Source organism: Lissotriton vulgaris, chromosome 1_1 (assembly GCF_964263255.1).
Source record: "Lissotriton vulgaris chromosome 1_1, aLisVul1.2, whole genome shotgun sequence".
Classification (NCBI taxonomy): domain Eukaryota; kingdom Metazoa; phylum Chordata; class Amphibia; order Caudata; family Salamandridae; genus Lissotriton; species Lissotriton vulgaris.
This window is the reverse complement of record NC_141685.1, coordinates 2,089,353,634-2,089,374,021: the sequence shown is the minus strand read 5'-3', so window position 1 is coordinate 2,089,374,021 and position 20,388 is coordinate 2,089,353,634. Positions and strand designations below refer to the sequence as shown.

At 45.4% G+C, this 20,388-nt stretch overlaps 1 protein-coding gene across 1 annotated transcript in view; it reads left to right on the top strand.

Moving 5' to 3' along the window:
- The first annotated feature begins 306 nt into the window (after nt 1-306).
- The window catches only part of CD9 (CD9 molecule), a 198,650-nt gene continuing 178,568 nt past the window's right edge, over nt 307-20,388 (top strand). The window contains exon 1 of the mRNA XM_086921194.1: nt 307-632. Coding sequence (XP_086777320.1) covers nt 567-632 — 66 coding nt within the window. The 5' untranslated portion in view covers nt 307-566. The remainder of the gene's footprint in view (nt 633-20,388) is intronic.

The window sequence follows — 20,388 nt, the reverse complement described above, 5'->3', positions numbered from 1 at the left end:
TCATGCATTTCATCAACAGCCTATAGAATAATTTATGTAACGCAGCTATTAAAAGTGCTTTCAAAGAATGCAAAACGGGATTAAATATTACAAAAGGCATTAATGGCATAACATCAGAAGTCCTTTACTGAAATGTTGCTTCCGAAGCAAGTTTTTCAAAGCTGAGACAGGTCTGCGAACACAGCAATATACATTCCCATACAAACCAGCGGGGTTCAATACCTCCTCCTGTTTGGCTGCATCAACACAGGTGAGGGGGTGAAGAAGGCAAGGGGGAGGGGCTGAAGAACAAAAGAGGGAATCATTCATTAACCCAGCCGAAACGAGGAAGCAAGGGAGCGGCGGAGCCGGAGAAAGACAGACACACCCACATGAATCACGCGGCTCTGGGCAGGGTAGGGCGGCGGCTGCAGTCTGAACGGCAACTCTGTTTGCAAGGTGTGCCGCGCCTCCGACGCCGAGGGAAGGGAGCCGCGCCGGTGGAAAGGTTGCCCTCACTTCTTCGCAGAGGCACGGCGAGGCTCGTTCTTTCTCACCTCTCCGTGTAGGTCCAGCCAGAGCACATCATGGCAGTTAAAGGAGGGACCAAGTGCGTGAAGTACCTGCTCTTCGGCTTCAATTTCGTCTTCTGGGTGAGTTACAAAATATATATATATATATATATTGGTTTTTTTGGTGCAGTTTTTACTGCCTCTGCTCGAGGTTTTGTACATGATACCTGCAAAGTAAAGCATGATGTTGTTCAATATTCTTAAAGTTGAATGTATAATTGTTTTTATGGTAAAACGGATCTATATGTGTGTAAATATATTATTATGGTGATTTTGCTGTGCACCGGCACACTGGTGTCCCCGCCCCCTCGCCCGTGGTCCTGGGCTTTTTAAACGCGTTCCTCCTCCTTCCCCTGCCAAGGGGAGAAAAAACATCAGGTGTTGACAAGGAAGCAGGGGACGTGGTTTTGGTGCCGCCTGGAGTCCGGATTTGTTTTCCTTTCTAAAATGCCTCTTTAGGGGCTGGCTTTGGATTTGGTCCAAGCAGGCCTTGGGGAACGGGAAGTCCGTAAAATACTTTTTACCTTGAAAGGTCACCCTCCTTCATCAAGCGATCCTTTTTTGAAACCGGGGCGTGTTCAGGTTAATCAAGTACCAGTTTAACGAGAACTTTCTCATGCCCGGCGTAGTAAAAGGAGTGGCATGTTGACTTAACTACTCATGGAAAACCCAGAGATTGCATCTTGGTGAAAAAAAACTTTTAAATTCTGCGGGGCTTCTTTTTCCAGCTGCCCCAAGTTGTCAGTGCTTGTTTGAAACCCTTTGTTTTCACAGTGATTTACTATAATGATGCTTGGGTGCTAGAGCTGCAGGGCGGTTATAATTCTGTGGCGTATAATTATAGAGCTGGGTAATTGCAAGATGCAGACTGTTAACCGATTATCCTGGCATAGTTGCATAACCTGTGATTAATAGATTGTGATGTGACACAGTTATGGTTTTGTCCCCTGCCCCCCATGTTTTGCCTTAAATGTACTTGCTTACCAGTGTACCTGATTAAGTATAGTCTATATTGTCGTTTGCATTGTGCACCTGCTGCCGTGGGGATGGCGTTGCAGCGCTTGTCGGTATTGGGGGAAGGTTGTTTCCAGCACAGTTGGTGTGTGTGAAGAGGATCCGGCCTTTGGCTATATAATGGCCAATCGCTGTCAGTTGACTGTGTCTGATTGAAAGCACTGACACGTTGCGTCATCTTCTGGATGGAGTTCTCCAAAACAGAATGTTCCTCATACACCCCATCGGCATAGCAGGGACTTCCCAAACTTCAGCCATTAGAAAATCACTAAAAAACAGTATTGCACAATTGACAATCGCAGGCGTTGATGGTCTCGCCCGTCTGTGGGGCCAACAATGGTCTCACCCGTCTGTGGTGCCAACGAGCGAACAAGTGAACTCCTTTATGTTCTAGTGAAAGAACGAGGAAACTCCCTCGGCGCCTCAAATGAATGCCCATTGATTTTTGTGCTATCCATCCCTGAAAGGGTTAAGTTCTGAGAACCACATGTGGATGGAGCAGTGTGAACTGATAATGAGTCCTCGTGATCCTAGATTATGTATGGAATATGTCCCGGCACGTATGAGCAGGCTGTTTCTATAGGGTAACCACGCTCCCTGTTCGATGGGCCTTGCTACTTGGTATTCGGAGAATATCCACATTATTACCAGTTTAATGCCATGCATTCTCCAACCCTTAGTTTAATTTTTAGACCTCGACTACAGTCACTATTAGCTGTTTCTTGGTAACAAACCTATTGTTAAGACGGATTTTGTGTCTGCCCATTGCTCACATTTTCCACTTTCTCCAAATGTTTTAAGATTGGAGTTAAAATTCTAAAACTGCCTTCCCAGCATCCACAAATCCCTATGTTGCCCGGACCGCCGTGAAACTAAAGGCCAGATATTCACATTTTCTTGCAATCCACAGTATACATCTGCAGCAGAAAAAACAATAATTGTCCAAAATAGGTGAACTGGTGACTACTGTAATAGTCTTCTGGTAAACAACTAGAATTCCTCCCAAGCACCACCAATGAAGGTTCTAAAGATTCCTGCCAGAACTCTCTACAATGTACTCGGGCTTACCCTCACCTTTCTATACTGCCACTGGGCCACCACTGAGAACAGGGTCATATACAGATATTTATACTTCTGTCGCAAACTGTCAGCCCAAGATAAAAATAGACCAACAGCAGAAGAAACTGATTTGACGGAGCTCAATGAGGATTTCGGGAACACCCCCCCCCCCCGCCCCCTATAAGGACTTGCCTCGAGAGAGAGCCCACCCCAATTACAATTGCATTTAAAATATAAAATACTATTCAAATTCTATAATACATTTGATTTACTTTGCATTGCAAAGAATGTTCCATTTTGTAGATAGTTAGGAGTCTACTCACTGCCACAATAATTTTGGCACCGCTTTGTGTGTTAATGACTGGGTCAGCCCATCTCCGTGTCTATAAATAGTCTCAGTTTCCATGTGCAGCTTTATGAACAGGTGCTTGGTAAAATCTTTGTTTCCTTTTCGCATGCAGGTCGAGTCTAGGTTAAGAAATCAAGATCTGATTGTTTGCTGATGACACGCAGTTCTGCTGATTAGTCCTCGAAAAGAGAACTTGGGCAGAAAGGGTTGTTACATTTGAGATCTTACTGGTAGGCATGTTAGAGTAGGCCCTGTGTAAAGTGGAACAGAATGTCTATCAATGAATATTTGGGTAAGGGGTTACGGCTCTGAACAATATGCTTCTCTTAAAGGAAAGCCCCTGTTGACTGCTCTATTAGCTGAGAATACAGACCGAGTATAGGTAGACTTTTTCCCTCCTCTCGGCTTGGCAGGTCATGTTTCTTCCAGATGTACGAGTGAGTGGTGGTGAACGCTGTCCTCTTGTACTTGGTATGAGAATAGCAAGATTTTTGGAAGCAGAGTAACAGCCTTACCACTTTCACAACTTGCCAATACTAGGCCCATTCCTTGACGTGACCTCTTGAATACTTTGTAGGTTTTTTATGAAGGAACACATTTAGAGAGGGAATGAGTGTTTCAGTTGTGTTTATTTTTTTTTGGGGGGGGGGCGGTGGGGGTTCTGCTACTGCTTTTAGATTTGTCGAAGGAACAAATAAACCCACAATGAAATTTATGAATTGTAGAATACAGGAAAATCATTTTATGTATATATACACACGCATACACACACCTGGGCTGTAAAGTCTCACAGCTGCAAGAGTATAGAAATCAATTAGTTCCTCTCTCAAGGGTTAGCAGTTCTCATTCAAAATGCCGTTAAATTGCAGGACAGGCAGCACAAACAAACATATTTTTTTTTCTAGGCCGCAGGAATAATTTTAAAAAGTCTTGTAAGTATTGCCTAAAAAAAACTGAAAGCAACATGCTAGACTGAAAACATCTGATCTATTGTTTTTTTAAAATTTTTACCATAAGCAGTAGGATAATGTAACCTGATATGAAATTAACACGGTAGCTAGTGATAGGTCTTTGCTCCTAAAGAGTCCAGAGTTGGTTGGTGGATCCTCGGTCTGTTTCAGGGGGGCTACTAAAGAAGTGGAGTTGAAGATGAGGCTCAAATACTACTGACAGCATTTCAGAATCCTGGCAGCTGGCGACGCCTCCTGTAACGTTTTAAGGGTTGTGTATCTATCTGTGTATACGCTATTTCAGTAGCATAACCTTAGCCAAAAGTTAATCTTCGGTAAGCATAGAAGAGTATTTCAGGAAGTGAAAGAAGCTGGGCGTGTACTACTGGCTAATAAGGGGCAATGCCCAGGAGTGCCGGTCCCACCTGATACTTCATGAGCGTATCAGTTTACACCATTCGATTGTCAACCAGATCACTCTGGTGAACAGGGAACTGAAAATGATCAACAATTGAACGTGGCCAGTCTATAGATGGAGATCCATTTGCAACACCTCAACATTGGCTCAGCAAGAAAGAAGCTTGTCATTTTGCCTTATCTATTGCATCTGACACAGCCCTGGATAGCAGTAGTGAGTCCAGAAGAACACTTAACTTTGTCATCATTTCCCTCCCCTGCGAAAAAATCAGAAGAGAGCTGCTGGTCGGCATCCAAATAGGATTATGAGTATAGTAACAGCTGGTGGAGAGGAGGGAAGTGGAAGAAGACCATTGGGAACAACAAGTGGGAGAAGAACATAACCGCAATTCTGCACCATTTTTTAACTGCAGTACAGTACATCTTTAGCCTTTAGAAAGTCACAGCAGGAAATACTGGCTGTCAAAAGCAAATTGTAAGAAGTTCAAGAATGAAAAAATCTTTGCATGCTGACTCCGCCTCCTGGAATCAAAGGTTATGGGTAAAAACCAATAGGTTATCTAATCTTCTTTTTCATGTATATTTGGAAGACTCAGATCAAGATCCCTTTTGTAAGCACTTATGACTTCTAACCTAAAGCCAACGAGGGCAGCTCAAACCCGGTTTTCAAGGATTACGAGAGCTCATGGAGTTACTATTCAAAAGCATTAAGGAGGAGCCCCTCATAACAAAAACACACCTAACATTATTTTTTTTTCTCGATTATCAAATCAAGAAAATTTGTGATTTTACCTTTCTTTGGGGCATGACTGTTGAATTAATTGATGAATTGCTTTTTCCATTGTGTTAACAGATTATTATTTATGGTGTACTCAGGTCTAACTGACCAGTGTTATAATTCCGATACCCTCACTATCCCATCACTACACTTCCCTGTCCTACCCTTTAGGGGCATTATATGTGATTTATTGTGTATCTATTTTATGAATAATTTTGTACGAGACACGTTGTGATTAAAAACAATGTTATAATTTTTCTTGTATGTATTCCAGTTACTTTTTATTTGTTTTACTTTCTGGGACCACATTATCAGATCAAGTAGGCAATTCTAGAAAATATGCATACTCATGGAAATCGCTTGTGAAATTACTTATAGGGTATATCTCAATGCATCTTTTGATATGACACAACAGTATAAGCAGTTACTCTCCATAATTGCGGACTTCAAAAACTTTGGGGAGTAAGCTCAATTCGTACTGCAATCACACTTTCATGCATTCTATTCAATCTAAAAAAACCAAAAAATATTATGCTTGGTCAGCTGCTGTGTCCCTGTAAAATCCTTCCTGATTCATTCGGAAGGATGTCCTTCGTCAGGGCGTGTATCTTCAATAAAGTTCACATTTTCAACATGACTGTAAATGCAAACAAAATTAATTTTAAAATGGAGACATCAAATTAATATATGCACCAACTATACATAAAACAAGCTTTTAGTACATAAATTACCATGCATTCTATATATGTCATTAAGTTCTACTTTATTTAAGGAATCACTCATCCATCGCCAGTGTCGGTGTATTGGATGGCTGGGAAAAGCTGGCATCATGCCACCTGGTGTCTCTGAAGCACTGAACACACATTTTAACTAATATCTGTGTGGAGATTAAGCCAAATAAACTGTTCAACCACTTGTGGCCTGGCATGAACAGATCTATAGCTGACTATCCTATGTGTGTCCTCTTTAAATCTCATATATAAAACTCTTTGGCAAAAACAGTGTTTAACTCTGAAAATCTGCTTGATGATTCATGGGATTGGAACTTAATTCCATATGTGCTTGACACCTGTGACTTCAGAGTGCGGAGTGTACACCACCATTTTAAGTAGTCGATTTTGAATGAGGAGCGATTGAGGCTACAGGACTTGCAATCGACTTGTGACTTGCAATCGACTTGTGTATATAATCTATACATCAAAATGCATCTGGGAAGATTTTAAATGGTCACTGCCACTATGCATGACATCATTATGAACAAAATGCATGGCCTGATATTATGTGAAAACTAACATAAAGGATAATTTATATTTTCTGAAAACTCAGTGGATTTGCTTTGATGTATTTTTGGGTTTGAGGTAGCAGCTGAATACAGCAATTAGTGCAGTGTGTCCTAGAAACATTTGTCCACTCGATATTTAATTTGTTACAATATTCAGATGCCCTCCTAACATTCCTTTGGAGTTGTCAGCATGGGTGGGGCAAATTATCCTCTGGAGGTATTTGAATTGTGTTAATGATCCTAAAATAGTTATAGCTAATAACAGATCTATTCTTATGTTAAATGCTCGCATGCCTCTCGCTAGACTCATGGAGGTACTTAATTTGGATGTTTGAAGGGCATGTATAGGGGAGGATTTCAGATTTAGGTACCATTCTTGTCTCTACAAACAATATTCACAAATTGATATTTGTAATTGTCACTAATACCAGAATCCTAAGATTTTTAAAAACTGTTCCCCCCCCCCTCCATTTTTCCCTAACCATAATCTACTTCACGTCCCTCCCATTGTCTCATGTTGAAAAAAGGTGATATCTCGGTGGACATTAGAGAAGTATTGGAATATAAGGGGTACATTCTGCTACATATGAAAACATGTTTGTACCAGTATTGGATCAACCGGTATAACAATGGTCTTGGATGCATTGAAATCCTTCATAAGAGTGACAATTTTTAGATTTACGGTGTATAAGAAATAAAAGTTTGGGGGCAATGATGCTGCTATTTGGACGCTAACACTGTGCCTAGAAACTGACTATGCTAATGCAGTCTGCACAAGGATGGCCAGGGAGCACAATATAGATCTGCAGCTTGCTGTTTGAAGGCATGCTTTTAACAAATATGAGAGAACTGCGGATGTTTTATTTATTTTATTTGAAAAGTTTTATATAGCGCTGGCTAGACCCGGAGGTATGTATATCTTATTCTTAATCCACAAGTGGTTATGAATATAACAAGGCTGCAAGTCAAATACTTTATAAAAAAATATAGGGAGGAGATGGCTTGCTGTAGCATCACATTCATTAAAGAGAATAGTGGACAGGTGGCTTCTGATCCATTGGAAATAAAAGAACTGCAGCAGTTGTATGTCTAACTTGTGTACACATACTTGTTGTGCAATTGCAGAAATGTAGACACCTTCTGCTCCAACTGAAATGCTGTCCGCTGACCAGCCTGCTCAGTTAGACATGCATGTTACTCTAAATGAGCTATTGGAGGTACTCCACAATGGGAAAGCTACAAGGGAAGATTGAACGCAATTGACTTTATAGAACATTTTATGTTAAAAGTAGCTCCGATAATGTTCAAGGTCATCCAGGCTCAATCTACGGGCACAAAAGTACCATATCCATAGGATCGCATCAAATGTGATATTTCTCAAACGGAAGCCTAGAGAGCATCGAGGGCCATACCACCCTATTGTTGCGGGGGGGGGGGGGGGTCATAGGCGAGCATGGATCATGTGTGTGCCATGGCATATACCATTTGACCCTGTCACTGGAGCGAGGCCTACAGGCTCGCTCACCTTTTTAAAAGTTCTGCTGCTGTGTGCTTAACTCACCACTCACTGGCCTACATCAAGTAAGATGTGGAGTGTTGCAAGGCATAGTAGTGACTGCTTTGGTTGTGTGTGCTTAGGAATGGTACAGTACAAGGATGGAGCAGTACTGTGCAGTGCATGTGTGATTAGCACATGTGCTGGAGATAGGGCTGTTAAGGGAATCCGTAAGAGTAGCACTGGGGTCGGGGATTACACTTTTGCTGCCACATATCACTGTGGCTGACATCCAGGTGTGAACTCTGGTCACTCCCATGTCCTGCCTGCTGTGACCGACATCTTTCATGAAGAAAGATTACATTGAGAAGTGCCCTCTTCAAAAAAAGCAAATCCTTAACTTAAACCGATATAGAGCCAGACTAAATTACATTTGGTGTCTGGAAAAAGACCAAAAGAAGGGGCAGTTGAGTCCCCAAAAAATGTCATCTGCCAAGCAGCCAGATGGGCTGTGTGAGTAGGGGAAGCTCTGCAAAATGTCTGTCTGTGATCAGGACAAGGTGCCAAGGCCTCCTTGTCTCCTTGTTTGTTGAGAGGACATCACTCTGGGAAACTAACACTACCTGCCATGGAGCACTCCGCCTGCCTGCTTACCAAAGCCAGTGTATCCTGTGAAGAAGAGGACCGCATTGGAGGGAGCGAGGTCCAGTGGGAACCCCAACATCAAGACTGAGAATTTGGCTGTGCGCCAATTGGGCCCTAGCCAGAGTGCAGTACTTTGCGAACCAACTGTATTCCAGGAGAGGGCTGCTTTTGACTTAGCCAAGTATTGAGCGCTGTACGGAAGTCGCCGAGCATACATGACAATATTGTGGTGACCCTGTATGCCTGAGGGTACCAGCAGTAAAGAATTTGTGTGACCAGTGTGCCAGGAGTACTGAACCCCTGAGTGGCTTGGAGGGGCTGAAGTGGTGCAGGCGATTACACAGGAGAGGTCTACATTACATCCGAAATGTACCAAGGTGTGCCAGGAGGGGCTGCCGGGATCAAGTAATCAAAAACTTTAGGCTGTCGCCTGAAAATGGAGTACGGCTGTGACCAGCGGGTCGAGCTGCACGAAAGGATCTGCCCTGACTGGTCACGTGGACCAAGAAGACGCTACACCTTTGCAGGACTCCAGTCTGGAGCCAAAGGACCGAATCCCCCCTCCAGGGAGAACTTGACATGGCATTGCTGAGAACTGCTCCTGTCATTGTGGCGACCAGCTCCAGAAAGTGAGCCTGTGCCTGCCGGATGCTGGTACATTAACAGGGAGCAGCCCGACTCCTCCGAGCAGCATCTGAACTTGCGAGTGCCCACACTGAGGGCACCCGCTGTAATACCATATGCTTCAATGCTGCAGGAAGTGGGGTTGACTTGAACTAGGGCCTTTGGGGGCCCCTAGGGGATTTGCTGCTGAAGGTGCCACGGCACAATAGACACAACTAAAATCCTGATGCATTAAAGGGAACTTTTGAGTGCCGCCTAATACTGTGCATTCCCTGGAAGCAGCCACTAGTGAATAGGGAATTACACTGAACACATTACATTCAGGGGAGTAGTACTGGTTTCACCTGACTACTACTAGAGCTCTGACCTCAAGGGAGCCCCTGTTGCATCTCTTTGCATGTCTAGAGTTAGAAATAAAATAAAGGTTCCCTATAAAAACAAGTATTTGGCTGAGCATTTATTTATTGTTCGTAATGTTTGCACTTTGAGTAATGAACCATTTTTTCTGACCTGTATTTACATCCCCACCCCCAAAAGGTGCCTTGGCTGCTACACCACAGCTACTACAGAGTCCAGTGTAGAATGTGCACTTGGCCCAGTTGAGCAGGATCCATAGCAAGACGGGCCCTGGGACATCAGTTGCAAAAGGCCATGTTCAGATTGAGTGACCCCTGATTGCCCCAGGGCATTCCAAAAGGGGTTATGACCGTCTAATCCATTGAAAATGCGTTTGACAGTCTCCTGGCAATACCTCGGGGTGATCATGCAGCGAATTGGTTTTCGCTGAACCTTCATTAAGAGCACACCGGCACTGTATGGCAAACCGTGTCCAGAGATTGTGGTACCAAGTATGGCTTTGGCACCTGCACACATCTTCTGGTGTGCACTGCAGAGGAGCCACATGTCTCCTCTGCTATTCATAATCGATTGAGTGCAATCTGGTGAGCTTAATGGGTATTCATTTTAAACTGCTGGCTTACGTAGACAATGCTGCGATCTGTATGTACTACGTCTATAAAAGTGGCTTCAACAGCTATTGTGCATGAGTCTCAGACTTTGGCAAGAGTATCAATTTATTTTTTCTTTCATGTAATTTTACTAGTGGTGCCTATAATAATAATAATATTAGTATTATTATTATTATTTTTTCTTCCTATAGTTAGTCAGCTATTGGCCACTTTATTTAAGGCTACAAGATAGCCAGGTGCACCATTCACTTCATGAAACTTATTTTATCCAGGGGCCGGTAAGCCTTGTCCGACTTTCAATTTTGTTTTGTGTTACCATGAGAAAAAGGATTAGGACTCCTGCCACTATTAGTTTGTCTCTGGCTGCGACACACCCACAGGTTTTCACATATGGCCAGGAGATTCTGCCTCAAATTTCTTCAAAATGCTGATCCGAACTACTACAAAAGAGTGAAGTTCAAAAAACATTTACTTTGCTGGTATATTATGGAAAGCGAAGTGTCCATGTTTAAGATTACACAATTAGATGTACCCCACTGTGTGGTAAGTCTTAGATTTCTGGTATTCAGTGATCCCTTTTTGCTCCATTTTGACTAGCAAAGGGGTTTGCACCTCTGTCTGGCTTTCTCAGGAACGTGCAGTTTGGGTCTTCAGTGATTACAGGCCCACTTGTTCTTCACAGTTCGCCGTGTTTTTTAAGTATTTATAAATTGGGAACTTTTTGATCAAACCTGACTCTTAAAACCAACGTGAACCAGAATCCTTTGGTGGAAATGTTAAGTGGTCCTGAAATTGCCTCTATTCTAAATCTATAACCATCATATCTATCAACCCTGGAGAAGGGTGTCAAACCGCTGATTGACAGGTGGAGATATAGTTGCAGGGATTTTTAAGCAGGGTCTGCTGTACTCTGTTTATCTGGGACATTTCAGAGTAATCCGTAGGTTATATTCTACCCCCTCAAAGTTGTTTCAATGGAAATGGAGCAATAATTTTAAGTGTATGGTTGAGAAATCAATCAATCAATCAGAGTACTTGTGAAGCGCGCTACTTACCCATGAGGGTCTCAAGGCGCTGAGGGGAGGGGGTGCAGCTACTGCTCGAAGAGCCAGGTCTTGAGGAGTCTCTGAAGGCAAGTAGGTCTTGGGGTCTGCCGTAGGTGGGTAGGGAGGGTGTTCCAGGTCTTGGCGGCGAGGTAGGAGAAGGATCTGCTGCCGGAGGTTGTTCGTTGGATGCGGGGGACAGCGGCGAGGGCGAGGCTGGTGGAGTTGAGCTGGCGGGTGGGGGTGTAGAAGCGGAGTCTGCTGATCAGGTAGGCTGGTCCTGCGTGGTGGAGTGCTTTGTGTGCATGGCTGAGAAGCTTGAAGGTGATCCTCTTGTCGACGGGGAGCCAGTGTAGGTCCCTCAGGTGGGGGGGGTGATGTGGCTGCGGCGGGGGACGTTGACGATCAGTCGGACAGAGGCGTTTTGGATGCGTTGTAGTCGTCGTAGGTGTTTGGCTGGGATTCCTGCGTAGTGCGGTGCCGTAGTCCAATCTACTGCTGACTAGAGCCTGTGTCACCGTTCTTCTTGTTTTGGTCAGGATCCACTTGTAGATCCTGCGGAGCATGTAGAGTGTATTGTAGCAGGAGGAGGAGACGGCTTTGACCATGTTTAGACATGGAGAGGAAGGAGTGGAGGATGAATTCTAGGTTGCGTGCATGGTCGGTTTGTGTCAGTGCTGTTGTCAGTGTGGTCGGCCACCAGGAGTCCTCATAGGCTGAGGGGGTAGGTCCGAGGATGAGTACCTCTGTCTTGTCCGAGTTTAGCTTCAGACGGCTGTTCTTCATCCAGTCGGCAACGGCCTTCATTCCATCGTGGAGGTTGGTTTTGGTGATGTGCGGGTCCTTGGTGAGGGAGAGGATGAGCTGGGTGTCGTTGGCATAGGAGATAATGTTGAGAGAATGTTGAGGTCGTGTTGGCGGGCCACTTGTGCGAGTGAGGCCATGTAGACACTGAGGGATGAGCCCTGGGGGATACCGCAGATGATGTCGGTGGCCTCGAATCGGAAGGTGCGAGAGGCGTACGCTCTGGGTTCTGCCGGAGAGGAAGGAGGTGGTCCTGTCAAGGGCCTTCTCTTGGATTCCGGCTTCTAGGAGGCAGGTCTTTAGAGTGTGATGGCAAATTGTGTCGAAGGCGGCTGTCAGGTCCAGGAGGATGAGGGCTGATGTTTCGCCCTTGTCTAGTTGGCTCCTGATGTAGTCTGTGGCGGCGATAAGAGCTGTCTCGGTGCTGTGGTTTCGTCTGAACCCGGACTGGGACAGGTTCAAGATGTTGCTGTCTTCCAGGTGGCGGGACAGTTGCATGTTAACGATTTTCTCAATAACCTTCGCTGGGAACTGGAGCAGCGAGATGGGCTGGAGGTTCTTGAGGTCCTTGGGGTCTGCCTTGGGCTTCTTGAGGAGGGCGTTGATTTCGGCGTGTTTCCAGCGTTCCGGGAATGTCGCTGTTTCAAAGGAGATGTTGATGACCTTCCGTAGTTTGGGTGCGATGGCAGCGTTGGCTTTGTTGAATACATGGTGTGGGCCCGGGTCTGACTGAGATCCTCAGTGGATGGGGTTCATGACCTTGCGTGTCTCGTTGACGTTGGACCAGGAGGTCAGGCGGTTGGCGCTGGTGGTGTTCACAGAGGAGATGGCGTCTGGGGTAGTCGGGCGGTCATGGCGTTGAAGCTGTCATGGATGTTAGCGATCCTGCGGTAGAAGAAGATGGCTAGTGAGCTGCACAGTTCTTGTGAGGGCGGTATGGCGTTGGCGTTGTAGCTGGGGTTGGAGAGTTCCTTTACGATGCTGAAGAGCTCTTTGCTGTTGTGTGCGTTTTTATCCATGCAGTCTTTGAAGGAGGATCTCTTGGCTATTCTGATGAGGTGGTGATGTCTGCGAGTGGCGTCCTTGTGGGCTGGGTGGTTGTCCGGAGTGCGTTCATGGAGCCATATCTTCAGTTTCCGGAAGGCGCGTTTGGAGATCTACAACTCGTCGGTTAACCAGGTGGCTCTCTTGCTGGCGTGGTTGTTGGAGGGTTTCTTGAGTGGGGCGAGGGTGTTGGCGCAGTCATCGATCCACTGTCTGAGGTTGTGGGCTGTGGCATCTGGGTTGGTGGGGTCGGTAGGGGGGTTCTGGGCGAGGGTGGTGATCAGCTGGTCTTCGGTGACTTTGCTCCAGCAGCGGCGAGGCAGCTGTTTGATGCGGTGGTGTGTGGTTGGTTTGTTAAAGGTGAAATAGATGCAGCAGTTGGCGGTCCAGTGGAGTTTAGTGGTGTGGTTGAAGGCGATGTGAGTGCCTGTGGAGAAGATGGGGTCCAGTGTGTGGTCTTCGGTGACTTTGCTCCAGCAGCGGCGAGGCAGCTGTTTGGTGCGGTGGTGTGTGGTTGGTTTGTTAAAGGTGAAATAGATGCAGCAGTTGGCGGTCCAGTGGAGTTTGGTGGTGTGGTTGAAGGCGACGTGAGTGCCTGTGGAGAAGATGGGGTCCAGTGTGTGGCCAGCGGCGTGGGTGGGTGCGGTGACGAGTTGTCTGAGGCCGAGGTTGGCGGTCAGGGTGGCGGAGTTGGCATTGTTGTTGTTCTCAAGGTAGAAAATTACGGTCTAGCGGGTGATGGGGGTAGTTTTACTAACTGCAGTGCTTTACATGGGTTTTGGGAAGAAGTGGCAGCACAGTTCAGGGCCCTTATACAATCTGAGTTGGTTATGACCGCTGAACAATAATGATGGGTAATGAAGACCGCATTCCAGAAATGGTGAGAGGCATTTAGATGATGGCCATTACAATTGATCCCATGTTTTGCAATACATAGGTAGGCAATCACTTGACACCAAGGTATAAGCAGTGGTGCACAATACTTTAACACATTTTTGATTTAGAGGCTGATATTTAACATACAAAGGACTTGAATAAGTGGCAACCATATATGGATCATTTAGGGGCCTACCATGTAGAAATACTCTGATATGTGTTGTTGATGCAAATGTTTTTTATCGATTTATGCAGCGTATAAACATAATTTATAGATCATTCAATATTTATACTTGTCTCTCAGAATGATATTGTTATGAATTATGCACCCATTTTGTAGACTTGCATGTATTTTTTATATTTGGCGCATCGATTTATTACTTGAAATTAAATCTTAAAATAATGTATCTAAACTTGCTTTGATTACTGTATATTGAGTTTGTGTGCAAATCTGTGGCTCACTAGTTCTGTGAATGGGACAGGAAGTGAGGCAGCTGCAGCACTTTCACATTGATGTGGGCATGTATAAACACTTGTCTGATTTCCCTTAAATCCGTTTTTTTCTGCCAGCAACATCTGGCAAACAATTTGTCTCACATCTGTGTGCAGCCTGTTTATTCTACTTTCTTTTCCTGGCAGTCACTACGTACCATCCTCGGGGTGCAGCATAAAAGTATGTCTCATTTAAGACTGCACACTGCCGCTGTTTTTAGATCTGTACTTGAGGATATATTGGGTAGAGGCTGAAAATACAGATGTTTGTTGGGCGTGGTCAAGAGTTGAGCTGACACTGCCCACGTTTGGCAATGGTGATGCAGCACAGCTGAGAACAAGGTACTTGACCAACTTTGTCATTTCCGAGGGATCTGAGCACCCTTGTTTTATAAGGTTCCAGTGTATTTAATACACCCACATGTTTTGAGCCTGACCAAGAGGCAGATGAAAAAGCTAAACTAAACTCATAAAAGATACGTGGTGGAGCAACTGTGATGCATCTTGAGCTTTGTTAGAAATCTCGATTACATTATGAGCCAGCTCTGAGACACTCATTGGTGTTTCCACTGTTGTGCATCGTGAAGCATGACATTTTTCAGTATGACCAAGTCAACCTTCGGAAGGAATGAGCATTTGGTGACAAATGCGTCTTTGTGTCCAGGCCCTGGCACAACCCTTGCAATCCGCCCTCCAGGAAACCTTTGCAATGGTGTGTGCTTGGGGCAGGGAGGCGAGCAACTCAAAATGACCACACATGCACCTACTGGAAGCGTGGAGAAGTGCTTCCGCGATGGGAAGTTTTAGGCTATATCTGCTTGGCCACAGGATAGAAGGCTTCAGCAATCTGCCAACTTTGTATTAAAATGATGGTGTTATGTAGTGAGATGACACTTTATAACACCATTCTCAGTCTATCCGAGGTCCGCTAATACCCGCTCATAATGTCAGGGTTTCGACTCTTCTTTCAAGGCTGACTATACTAGAATCTGATTCTAATTATGTCAAATCTTTGAATCACAGGCTCTTTATGAATGGGCTCTTTTTAGGCCATCTGTTTGCACCCTGTAGGGCGGTAAATATGCTGACACTTTCGCTATGCTGGAGTTCTGATTATAGCAGAGTCCGAAATGGGCATTGTTTTAATTGTACCACTGTTATCTTTCATAGTTAAGTTTCTGAGGCAGCGTCTTGTCACTCAATTTCAAAACCTGTTCCTGTAAATTAACTCACATTTTACTTGCTTTCCAGTGCCTATGTTACCAACCGAGGATCAGTGAGGAAGCTCCCTCTCGTTGACCTTCACTTGAGCACATTAGGTAATCCGAGCATTACTAGAATACAAACTGAGCATAATAGCAGGGGTATTACCGAAGCTTCGATATGAGAATGCTGCTGTAATTTGTCAAGGCTCCTCCTCCAGTAATTCTTTTGTAGCATGTTTGAGTGGATCAACTGGGTTCATTTTGAAACGTCAGATAACCAGACCTTCACCGATCTCTCACAGATTTACAACCACCCTCATCTCTGATACCCCTTTTGAGGAGACTTAAAATACACTACTCAGAAATATGGGGTGTTGTCATCTCTGGGTGCTATTGCTCCCTTTGCTGCAATGCTCCGCACCTCTTCATCTGATGGGAATGGAAACGCACATCTGACCTGGGGAACTAACCAATTCAGAGAAACCCAGCCACGGTCTCTCAAAGATCACAACTCTACTACTAAAAACTTTAGAGAATGGATGTGCATTCTCACCAGTATAAGATTCCGCCTGGAATTCCTGTCCTGCCCCCCCCCCCGCAGCCCCTCCCAAGTGCTGCCACAACTTGCTCTGCCTCTTGTCAGAAAACGAGGTGTCTCTGATCTTGCCATTGTTGAAATTGACACTCCTAGGAACCTTTGTCAGAAGGACCTCTGTCCCGCTGAGAGGCTCCAGTCTCCACCAACCGCCTTGCGGAAGCCTTTCTGAAACAGTAATTGCCCCTCCTCCTTAATGGTGTGGGTGTTCACAAAAACGGAGACTTCCATGTGAGATTTAATTTTAGCTGAGTCCTCAGACATTATACATCAACATTTTGCTTCTCCTCCCTGCAGACCTATCCTCCCACGTCTTACTATCAGTGGCCTAACTGGGTCCCCTTTACAAAAGGCTTAAAAGGCAAGGCACCTTTTTGGGGCAACTTCTGTAATATATCGCATCTGGGGCCTAAAACCTTCAACAAGATTCTACAGACCAAATCTAAAGGCCGCCTGACACTTGAAACTGTGGGCGAGAGGGGCACCACCCTTCTCCAAAGTCAATGTCCTGCATCTTGGGCAGATGCTCTTCTGCCACGTCTGATGCTGCCATGGAAGCTCCATACTACAGGAGTAACGGCACCAGAGACTTTATTTTTAGACTAATGCCCCCTATTGCTACTTTCTGATTCAACAGAAAAAGATCCACATTGGACTGTTTCAGTATACACATTTAACCTAGGGGTTTCATTGTTTCGGCCCATTAACCTGAGTGAAGACGCCTATGTTGCTACTTGCCACTTCCTGTGCTGGCCCTTTCTAATGTACAGTAGCAGGAATGCAGGGACATGTGGGTCCTCTATTAATTTCTTTGACTGTGGATGGCGCCCAGCAGGATCCTGCTCGTGTGATCACTTAAACCATCAAAAAGTCATGCTGTGTCAGAGTAGGTCGCCACTGCCCTTCTCAGCTTTTACAGATGGCACTCTGCTCTCTCTCCAACCACTGCCAGCATCACAAAGGCATCCCATCGCTCCGTTCACCCGAAGAAGATCCAAGACCAGAAGGTGAAGTTGAATGTCACCGTACACAAAAAGAAGTCCTGGCTATTGCATAGGTTCTGCTCTGACTCCGTCCTGGTGTCGATCCTGCAACTGTTCAACTTCATGCTTGAAGTCTTCTGGTAAGTCCAAATGCAAGCATAACATAAAGTGGGACTCTGCCTCAACCCTTCACTCTGGTTCTAAAGAGAATGCTTAAGTGCGTCGCAGTGTCGGTGACAATCCTTCAAGGTCTACGACCACCGATCCCATTCCTAAGGTGATCCTGACGTCCCAAATTTCCAGGGTTGTTGTCGTCCTCACTGAAAATCAAAACCCCCAAAGAGGTCATATAGGCTCCGTGTGCGTTCAGCTCCCTCTGGTGTACCTTTGAGCCCCACAGAACCAACGGGTCCTTCAGCTTGGTTACCTCCTGTGTCAAGTGAGATCACTCCGTGACTCACTATCCCCTTGGAACATATTGTTCCTGAGCCAACGTGCCTACAGACTTCTTCTCCGACCCAAAGATCCATGCTGATTCTTCCACTCGGATGCCTGCAGGGATCCATTGTCTTTTTGTTGCCGACTCTGAGCAGGGGCCAGAGCTGCTTGCTGATGGTGTTGGGTATGGCTTGCCCCCCTTCCCTCCCCCATTATATTGATGATGCCTTGTGCCTCTATTTACAGAATGGAAATGGGCTTGATAACTCTACTGAGAGAGGGAGCTTGACTCTCCAAACGGGCTGCCAACAGGAGAGGTATGGCAGTACCTCATTTCCAGTCGTGGTTTGACGGGCCCTATAAATACATAACCTCCACTGATCCCAAACCCAATGTACTAGCAAAAAGTCTGCAGCCTGGGCCAGAAAAGCCTGAGCCCTTACCCTTGCTTCCTTTTAATGATTTCCTCCCAGATACTATGATGGCTAGGTCGAAACCATGTCCTTGCATGCCCGTGATTAGGCAGGTACCCACGTGTCTTAGACTGGTGCTTGCTGACCTGGATTTTATCAACAACCGCCCCACTCTAGAGAGTCCTGTTGTGCAGGGTTCGATCAGTAAAGTGAATCCAAACAAATGTTATGACCACTCCCTCGGATGGGGAATCCAAAAGGATTGATGTCTTTGTCAGCCATGTTTTCTTCTGACAGTCTGTCACTGCGTTCTGTGAATGCAGTTTGCCTACTGGGCTGCTACACACCTGCTGTTCAGGGCGTGGCAAGCGAGAGCTTGCTGGTGGGCCTAGAAGGACTTTGAGCCTCTTTGGCTCAGATAATAAATGATAGGCAGGACGTGGGCAGATATTAACTGCCCAAGAGTGGATACCGCAGTGTGCCAGGGAGGTCTGCACCAGTGTTTTTTGTAGAGACACATGGATGAGATTCACTGGCAATGTACAGGCCTCCCATATAAGCTTTGTGTTGTAACTCTTTAAATACAGCAGAACTACACCCATTTTTCATTTGGGGCAGTTGGTCCCTGCCAAATTGTTTCCATATCTGTTCTGGACGTTTAGAGGTTATTCCACAGGCTGGCGTATAGACTGGTAGCCTTCCCAGCCAGTGATGCAGAAGACCTGTCTTTTTTTAGATCGTTTGCATTAATATGGCACAGGGTGCAGGCCAGCATGGGCACCTCTCTTCTAGTTCCTCCTCGCCTGCTCTGTAAACTATCTTGAAGTTCCAGTAATCCCAGCATCAAGGCAGCTTTTCTGACTCCATCTAGGCCGTGGAGGAGACCGCTTGAGGTCTGCAGTGTACACAATTTCTCTAGCGATGGTCCCTCTCCCTTCCCCATTCAGAGCTTCATAGCTGATGCATCACTGCTGGTCATCTGTGGAGGTCAAATGGAATGACTGCTCCAGTCTGCTGGAGCTATAGCATTTTCATCAAGGTGAGCGTGGAACAGGTTCTCATGGAAAAAACACTGCTTGTTGATACCACAGCAACTAGGCCCGAGTTTGGTTCTTGGTCCTGTCCCAAGATGGTTTGTTTTGTCGCACTGGTTAGAGTACCAGGGCATCTTCCTGATAGCATATCACGTAGCTCGTGTCTGCATCCCCAGGTGGAACAGGATGTCTTCTGACAATGGGAGGAACCTGGCTAGATCTTTTTCATTGTCTGCACATGGTCAGGCATTTTGTGAACTTGACTTTCTGCAGCAATACTAGTAAGGAGACTCATTCCAGCTGTAATAAACCACAAATCTTGTACAGCTTCCCACCTCTACCGCTCCTTCCCAGAGTTCTGAAGAAAGTCAATAATGACCATATCCAAGTCATTCTGGTTGCTCTGGATTGAGTGATACTTGGAGCTATTGAACATGAGCATCTATCCTTCAACCAGACTGCCCCTTCATGAGGGCCTCCTTTCTCGGCAACAGGGCAGGTTCTTCCACCCAAATCTATGCAAACTTTGTGATTTTTCTGCTGAAGTGTTCTCCTTGGCGCCAGGCACCATTCTTCCAAATTCTTTTATGCCAGGCGCTACAACAAATTTGTAACTTGTGTTGGTGTTTGCAATGCTAACTCCTTGCAGGTGAAGCTGTCAGACATCCTTTTGTTTGTGTCTCTAGCGCAGCTTGACTTTGCTCTATGAAAGGTTACTTGTCGACCCTTTCGGCCTCTGTATATTTGCTGCACCATCCGTCCTTGTTCAAATTACCTTTTGTGATGAGGCTTGTAAAAGGTTTGACAAGCTTTCTTTCCCACACAATTTGTGAAGCAACTGGGGACATTCATTTGGTCTTGACCCTCCTTATGTTCGCACCCTTCAAGAGAATGTATTTTCTGACATTAGAGACAGTCTTCCTCCTTGTGATTACGTCAGCTTGTCATGTTAGTAAACTGCAGGCGCGTTTAGTGCAGACAACCTACACCACCTTTTTCCCTGACCAAATTAGTGCTGAGGACTTAGGTGCCCTTCCTACCAAAGGTTGTAACTTATTCCATGTTGGGAAATCCATCACTCTACCAGCGTTCTTTGCTCCCCCATTGAAGAGGCAGAGAAGCTTCATCAGTTTGACCCCAAAAGAGCTTTACGTTTTTACATTGTTGTTTACTTGATGATCTTTGGTGCAATCGGCTTTTAATGGAGTTCTCTGGAGCCCAGAAAAGGAAGGCAGCTCAGAAGAGGACCTTGTCTAGGTTGATAGTCAACTGTGTTAAGATCTGCTATGCACAGTTAAAAAAAAAAACTGCCTCCAGAAGGTCTGAGAC